At 48.6% G+C, this 8,291-nt stretch overlaps 1 protein-coding gene across 1 annotated transcript; it reads right to left on the bottom strand.

The window, feature by feature from the left end:
* Positions 1–261: 261 nt before the first annotated feature.
* On the bottom strand, positions 262–6,110 carry Smim34 (small integral membrane protein 34). The gene is made up of 3 exons (XM_076868628.1): positions 5,979–6,110; positions 5,508–5,655; positions 262–647 (listed from the first exon to the last, which is right to left on the bottom strand). The coding sequence occupies exons 1-3, from the start codon at positions 6,108–6,110 to the stop codon at positions 262–264; spliced, it is 666 nt and encodes a 221-aa protein (XP_076724743.1).
* Positions 6,111–8,291: the final 2,181 nt, after the last annotated feature.

Raw genomic sequence — 8,291 nt, 5'->3', positions numbered from 1 at the left:
GGAACACTGAAGCCCACACCCTTCCTTGGGGCACAGAATTTGCTAGCAAAGGGGCAAATGGCCTTCTTCTGCCCACTGTCTGTTCTCCAATCATCAGAAAGCCCGAGATGGACACAGGCTGCTGGCTTCTAGTCACAGAGCCATCATCCAGCAGGCTCAGCTCAGTGATGCCTTTCTTGGTCCCAAGAACAAGGGTGTGACCTCTCTGTTAAAGTTCCAGGTAAATCCAAAGCTGATCCCTTCAATCTTCTGCCTTCTCTCTCAGTGGATTCCCTGGGTTCCAATTTGAGGTCCACTCTTTGCACACTTTGACCCTAGGCTGGCCTGGCCGGGCTGCAGGACATCTGTGTTGCTAAGGGTCAGTGAGGAACATTTGGCCACCTTGCTCTCGAACGTTTTCTTTTTGAGCTCATACGTCAAATTTGAATAATAAATATCTTCAAAGGACTTATCATTCTTCTTGAGGATGTTGCTGGCTAACCGGAAGAAGATGATCACCCCATAGATGCCGACGATGGTGAGGATGTACCAGGCAGCACTTGTCCCCTCCGGCAGCCACAGGAACCTGGTGGAGTTGGTGCCATTCCTCTCCTCCATGGGGTCACTCAGGAGAGAGCTGGCCTGGGTCTGGGGTGTCCTCGTGATCACTGAGAAACAAAGAGGTCCAGATGAGATGCAGCATCCTGGGCTGAGGCCTCCTGGCTGAGCCACACCAGTGAGAGTGCTACTTTTCCCTGCAGCTGCTGAAAGGGGTGTTCTCTACAACATGGATGGGAGCCCAGAAACATGTGCCTCAATAAAGCTTTAAAAATCAAGAGTTCTCAACACCAAGTTCTTGAATAGGAGACATGAGATCATTTCTACTGTTCCCCAAAAAGTGCAGTATAAATATCAGTAGGATTTCTTTGTGAATAGATAAACTATTTGTATGGAAAAAGTAATTGTCAAAACTAACTAGGAAAAATCTGGGAGAAAAAAGTGATGAGTGAGTTAACCTAACCAGAAATTTAAAACTCGCCAGCCAGAAAGTATAACTTGTGTGTATAAGATCATGGCCCAGCTGCGCTTGGCAGGGTACAAAGGGGAGGGATCCAATTCTCCCTGCAAAATCTCCCAGTGAGACTACAATAGCTAAAACAAGGTATTGTTGATACATAAGCAAAAGACCAATGGAGCAGAGTGAAGGCACCCCCACAGGCGAGGAACTGGGCTGAGGTAGATAATCAAGGAGTGTTTCTGATCAGGAGCGGGAAAAGTGGGCTCTTCAATAAGTAGCATTGGAGCAATAAGCTTTGGACCCACATCTCTCATCATGGGTACCAGGACAGTCCAGATAAAGCAAAGAATTTCACATAAAAAAAATGAAACAATGTAAAGTCTTAGGAAAAAAAAAAACCACAACAGATTTTTTTCCCCCTTATCATCTCAGACTGGGATGTCCTATCTAAGTATAACAGAAAAATGCAGAAGAGAGAAAGAAAAAGTTAAATTCAACTACATTTAAATTTTTTAAAATTATTGCATAACATAAACTAAAAGACAAATGGCAAATCAGAGGAACGATGGAATTCATAGCACTAATTTTCTTAATGGCTCTCGGTTTGTAAGAAAAAGTCTGCAACCCTCTAGAAAAATGTGCAAAAGGTGTGGACAAAGAGATCCTAGGGGAAAAGGAACCGTCAACACAATGAAAAGCTCGATATCATTCATCTACTAAAACTACAAGTTATTTTGTTACCCGTCAGGTTTGTAACTAGTGATATTTCAAATCCACCTGTGGATACATTGTGGGGCAGTGAGGCCCCTGTGTAACCGCTGGTCTCAGCATAAAATCATGGAGTATGCAAGGCCCACCAAGGTCTACTGATATCCAAATGCATTTACCTTTGACCCAGCAATTCCACCTCTAGCAATTAATCCTAAAGGTGCTCTGGAACATGGCTGATAGGACAGTGCAGTCAGCCCACTGTATCCATGGGTTCTGCATCCGGGGGTTCAGAGGGTCACGGATCAAAATATTCAGAAAGAAAAAACTGCACCAGCACTGAGCATGTATGGATGTTAAAAAATCTCTAACAACACAATATGACAATGATTTATATAGCATTCACATTGTATTAGGTATTATAATTAATTTGGAGAGGACTTAAATTATACGCAAATATTATGCCCTTAAAGGATTTAAGCATATGCAGATTTTGGTGTCTGTTGGGGCTCTGGAAAACTCCCCCATGGAGACAGAGAATGACTAGATGCTTAATATAAATCACTGCAGCCTGGTTTGTGATGACTAATGAATGATTGGGAACAGCCAGATTAGTATCCACTGAGGAATGGTTAAATTCATTTTGGAAACTCCATGCAATGGAACCCTATACATTCATAAAAAGGAAGATTTTAGGTATTAAACATTGATAAGTAAAAAAAAAAAAAATAAGCTAAAGCCCATATAGTAAGCAATCAAGAGGGGAGGGGATGCTTATTTTTATTTGTCCGCGGTTTATGTGCTGTGTGTTTGCTTTCTGTTGCTGTAACAGATACCTGAGATAAGTAAACTTATAAAGAAGCAAAGTCGATGAAGGAGAAAGATTAGTTTTAGCTCACAGCTTCAGAGGTTTCCAGTCCATGGTCTCTTGGCCCCACTGTTTTGGGGCCTGTGGCAAGCCACCACGTCATGGTGGGGACGTGTGGAAGAGGAGGCAGGACCCCAAAATCTCCTTTAGGGCTCACCCCCAATGACCCAAAGTCCTCCTGTAAGCCTGCACTTCCTAAATATTCCACACTCCCCAATAATACCACAGACTGGCGACCAAGACTCTGGGGGTCACTTACCTAAACCACAGCAGTACAGAGTATCTCAAGGAGAAAACTCAAGAATTCGGTACCTGTGGTTGCCTCCAGGGAAGAGAACTAACTGGAGGAAGAAGATGTACTTTTTACTGTCTGCTCTTTTGTACAGTTTGTACCATGTCCATTTATTTTAAAAAATAAATAAATCTAAAAACGAAAGAGTACAAGTGGGTGCTTTTCTGGTCTCCTTGGTAAAGTGCCCCTGGGTAAAGACATCATGTGCCCTTGTCAGATGGGAAGATTAAGATCTCAATTGCTGTTTAATTCAAAACTGTGTTCTCTACTTGGGGAGCCAGTAAACAAAAGAGAACAATGAGAACCTCAGAAATCACACATGATCCTTGGCTCCCTGGCTCAGACCCCAATTCTTGCCCTCCACCATCACAGACACATTCAGAAATGTCGTAGGCTAAATCTCAACCTCTTGGGAGACCAAAGATGCTCCATAAGTGCCTCCTAATTGGTATCTGTTTGTTGCTCATTCATTTTTCTAACCCAAGACTCAGAGATATCAGTATTTTTAGGTATAGCTAGTTTCCCGGATGTGTCCATTTTCTACAAAAAAGAAACTCATTATATTAACGATTGCAATATAATGAACGTGACCTTTTTCTTGTAAAAAGCCAGGAGACATCTCAGGGGATTAACACATCCTGTAGAAGAGCTGTATTATTTTGCATTTGTAATTTAAGGAATTAGGAAGCAGTTCTGGAGCTGCCAGCCTTGCATTGTAACGGGACACTCACCTTCTCACACCGTCCTGCCCTTGACTCTCCCGGAGGTGAGTTCAAATGGCCGCCGTGGGAAGCCAGAAGAAAGGCAGTTCTCCCTGCTGACCATCACAGTCCCCCGGTGGGCAGCAGCACGGGGTTCCTGGGCAGGGAGTAGCATGGGGGCCCAGGAGGCAGGAAATGAGCAAGGACATAGATTTTCTCTCTTTTCAGTTAACCGAGGTTCCTGTCCGTCTGTCTTCTGTTGGCCCAGAAGGAAAAGCTCTTCCTGGCTTTGACTCATCAAAGAGGTCTAAGTCAGGATATTTTCAAAAACTACCCCAGAGGTCCTCGGTAGTCCCCAGCACTTCCAGGGCCCATGGAGGCCTGCGGTGACAGGGAGCTGTCCTTGAGACTGGCTTGCCGCTCAGAGCCAGGGTGTCCCCTGAACCTCCCCGTCTGCACTGGCTGTAGGTGTGGCCTATGGCCTCATCACAGGCAGGAAACTCAGCTTTCTCTTGGACAGTCTCCTGCTGAGGACACCCAGCGGGAGGAAGCAGGCCCAGGGGACACGCTGAGGGGTCCCAGCCAGGGGTGGTGGGCAGTGGGTTCATGGGCCAGACTGAGAGGCTCGGCTGTCCTGTTCCTAGACCCCATAGTCACAGGCCATGTTGGATTTGGGGTAGACTTGACTGGAAAGTGCTAGAACAGGAGTCCAGGGCAGAAGTTCCCAGGAAAGGGGGAGGTGACCTCAGAAGACGCAGTTCCAATGCAGTCATGGTGTCAGCCCCCTGCCCCCGAATCTTCACTTGAGGACAGGGCCCTGACATGGCTGTGAGATTGTTGTTTTTTTAAGATGTTATTTGATTAAATGAAAATTTAATCATCTTAAAGGTAATCCAAATGTCTATCAACTATAAACAGATACATAAAATGTGGCATTTCCAACGCTATTATTCAGCGATAAAAAAGGGCGAGGTACTAACACACGCTGCAAAGTGAACATATCTTGGCCACATGGGGAAAAAAGCTGATCAGGAAGGACCACACGTTATGTGATACCATTTGTATATGAAATATCCAGAACTGTCAAATCTACGCAACAGAAAACCATTCGTGGCTGCCTAGGGTATAGGGTTTGGGGGGTAATATAACAAAGGGGACAGGATTTCTTTTGAGAGCTATGAAACTTCTAAAATTGTGATGCTAGTTGCACAACTCTCATTGTACTAAACACCTTTCAATCTTTATTTTAAATGGGTGAATATTACAGTATGTGAATTGTATCTCAATAAAACTGTTAAAAGTTATCATATAGATAGAATACTATGCAATTGTGAAAAAGAGTGGGGAAGCTGTTTGTGCACTGATGAGTAATGACCTCCAGGGTAGATCATTAAAAGAATAAGAGCAGAGAGGGATGTTGCCCCGTATGTTCAACAAATGGAGAGAAAAGCACACATATCTGATTTTGCTTGTGGGCATTGAAAAACCATGGAGAGAAAGCCCAAGAAATGAAGATCAGAGGTACCTGGGGAGGAGAGAACAGTGGACAGACAGCAGGGGTGGGAGAGAGTTCTCACTGTATATTTTTCATGCTTTGAAGAATTTTAAATGTGCTTGTGCATGCAAACTCACAAGCCTGTGTGTGTGTGTGTGTATGTGTGTGTGTGTGTGTGAATGTTTGTGTTACCTATTCAATAGCAAATACACCCATTAACCAGATGTAAACTTTTCTTTCGCCTCCTGCTGTCTCTTGCTCTGGATGGACCATGTCGTTCCTGCTGTGCCCTGTGGACAGGGACTTCTGACACTGCCAATGTGAGGTGGGAGGGGCAGAGCTCTGTGGCCCCGGTAATAAGGGGAAGATGGCAGTGACCAGGGCTGGGGGGTCAGGGGTCTCACCCCGGCTGTGCCCTTGCTGTGTGACCCTGGGCCAGTCCCCACCTCTGTAAGCCACAGTCTCATAGAGTGGAGACTCAGCAGGATCCCACGTCCTCCTGAGGAAGGCCTGGGCTGTCTGTGGAAAAGGCCACTCCTTGAGTAGGTGTCTGAATCCACAGGTGGCCGTGGGGTAAGGAGGGGACATCCGAGCCTGGTGTGCAAGAGATGGAGGTGGAGTGTCATTGGTGGGTTTTGGCTTTCAGCTCAGGAGAAGGTTTTCGTGGGAAGTGGGGAGTTGGGGAGTTCCAGAAAAATGAGGCCCCACTGGGAAAGCGGCCTTTGTGAAGCAACCGTTGGGGTGCGAGTCCTGCCAGCCCACACTGCGGGGACCACCAACATTAAGGAATGTCCTGTGTCAGGCACTGCCCAGCTGTCAAACTGGCACCTTCGAGAATCCTGTGAAGCAGGGGCATTATCTCTGCTTAAAGAGGGGACCCGCAGGTTCAGGGAGGTGACTGGCCTAGTGTCACATACCTCATAGATGCCAGAGGCGGGTTTTCTGACATCAAAGTCCTCCTTCCACCTCCTGAATGTCACCTTCCAGACAGACCAGAGCTTCGCGCTGTGGCCCTGCAGGATGAACTGTGGACTGTCTCTGGGGGTCATGCTCATACTGGTCTTGGAGACCAGAATCGGTCCTCCTCCCGCCCTGTGTTGAAGAATAAACACTGCAAAACGTTGCATCAAGTGTAGAAAGAAAGTTTTATTTAAGAAAGGGACAGAGACACACTTCTCCAGAGAAAGGGAGGCCCCCAGCTGGATGCCCACGGGAATGGGCATGTCTTGCTCTTTTATAGACCCCCAGGATCTCACCACTTCCTCCTTCTTCTCTGTGTGTGCGCCCAAGGGCAGGAAGGCATTGCTGTGTTGGGAAGTGCTGTCCCCGATCCCAGGAGGTCAGCTGTTAGCAACCCAGGGACACCCAGAACTAATCCTCTCGACCCCCACAGTCATGAGCTGCGTGGACTGCCAGGCCTTCCGCCTCCGCCTCAGTTTGTTGAGGAATGTGGCATTTCCTGACCCCTCAGGCCAGATGGGCTGCAGGCAGATGGCTTTTGGGCTCATTTAATCCTCTCAGCCTCGGTTCCCCACCATCTTCTATTTGTTCCCTTACAGTATGAACAACCTTAAATCTCTCCCTGTCGGCCAAAACTAACCTATGAGGTTAGAAGTACAGACAACGGACAGCCTTCAGGTGAGGGTGACGGTAGGGGGACTCGGTCCTGGTTAAGTCCTGCACAGGATCAACCCTCAGAGCTGCTCGTCTGTGCTGTGAGCACTTTTCTGTACCCAGTGTGAACCTCTTCCCGCTGTCTGGAAAGCCCTGATCGTCGATGGAAACAAGGGTTAAGGTCCATAAGGAAAATGCAAATGCTATTTTCAACTGGGACTTTCCATCTGGACAGGGCCACATGGTACCGTCTGATGAAGAGTGTCCTGGTCTGGGTGGGGGTAAAGATTCCAAATCACGGTCAGTCAGCAGGACCCCCTGGCCAATCCTGGAGTTCAGCCAACTCCCCTGACCACCTCCAAGGGGGCAAGGGACCCTAGAAACACCTTTTCCTGTCCCAAGCTCTTCCCTTCCTGCTGGAAGCCCCATAAAAGTCCAGTCTGGTCGAGCTTCCACGATGTTACTCCTCAGACCCTTCCCCTGTCCCCTCTGTGGGTCTGATCGAGTTCCTCCCGGGAGTGATATCTCAATAAAGCCTCGTTCAGCGGCCCTTTTAAATCTGCCTCCTTTGGTGGATGCCTGCCTCGCCTGATCTGACAAACAGGGCAAATGCCATCACACCTCGCTTCTTCTTCTAGTTAATTGCTTGCATTGCCACCTCCCTGATGGCAGAACCTCCTGTACTTGCCTCCCTCTTAGGGCCTTCTGGTTGACCAGGCCTCCCAGGCTTGGTGCGGGGTGAGCAGGGTGGCTAGTCTGGCTGCCCAGCCAAGCCAAGTGGAGTAATCCTCTGCTGCTGTGGCTTCCAACTGCTCCCCGGGGACCTCTGCTGAACACGGGCCTAGTGTAGTCGGCCCAGATGCTGAACAGGTCTCCAGACTTCAGCGGTGTCCCCCAGGGACACTCTGGCTGGGGGAACTGGCTGCAGCAAGCACACAGCAGAACAGGACGCCTCTGCTCCTCCCCAACTCCGCCCTGGAGAAGGAGAGGAGATGGCCCTGGGGAAGGAAGGGCCACCAGGCCACCCCACTTCCCAGCTCCCTCCACCGCTGCAGCTGCCACTGAGCAGAGTCTCAACCCAAATCCAGTTCAGACTTTTGGTTGTGACACAAGACGGCACATTAAGACTGTTCCCAGCCTAAGATGGCAGGGGCAGGGAGAGATGACACCGCCCAGTGTGAAGGGCCCGCAGAACAGGTGTAAGGAGCATGAGAGCAAAGATAAAGCTGTGTTGTTATCAACCCACGGGTCTTGTCCGTAAGGATGTGGTCACCCTGGAGATGCCCTGGGATGCTGAGCCCCTTTTCAAGAGTGAATCAAAAGGGAGTGTCTATTGGTTCCCGTGAGCAAGAAGCAGGAAGGGCAGAGCCGGCCTGAGGGGCAGATCCAGGAGCATCCGGGGCTCTCCTTCTCCATCTCTGCCCTGATGGCCTCCTGCTGCAGGTGCCCAGACTCACCCTCAACAGTTCCACCACCAGCAGGCAGGGCACTTTGTGGTTTGTCCAGCCAGGGAAATTCCAGGGTGTGGCTCTGACAGGCCTGAGTCAGGAGACCACTGCGATGACCACTATAGAACTGGGATGCTGGTCAGAGATCGAGCCTCTCTGAAGCCCACG

The sequence above is a fragment of the Callospermophilus lateralis genome, chromosome 10 (assembly GCF_048772815.1).
Source record: "Callospermophilus lateralis isolate mCalLat2 chromosome 10, mCalLat2.hap1, whole genome shotgun sequence".
In the NCBI taxonomy this organism is placed as follows: Eukaryota; Metazoa; Chordata; class Mammalia; order Rodentia; family Sciuridae; genus Callospermophilus; species Callospermophilus lateralis.
The sequence above is the reverse complement of the archived record's forward strand: the minus strand, read 5'-3'. Positions and strand labels throughout refer to the sequence as shown.

Bases quoted from the DNA above. Each gene is read 5' to 3' on its own strand.
- Smim34 (XM_076868628.1), bottom strand. From the start codon at position 6,110: ATGACCCCCAGAGACAGTCCACAGTTCATCCTGCAGGGCCACAGCGCG. The intron at 5,656-5,978 runs GTATGTGACACT...CTTGCACACCAG, and splicing joins CCGCCTCTGGCATCTATGAG to GCTCGGATGTCCCCTCCTTA. The intron at 648-5,507 runs GTGGGGACTGGC...TTTGTTTCTCAG, and splicing joins TGAGACTGTGGCTTACAGAG to TGATCACGAGGACACCCCAG.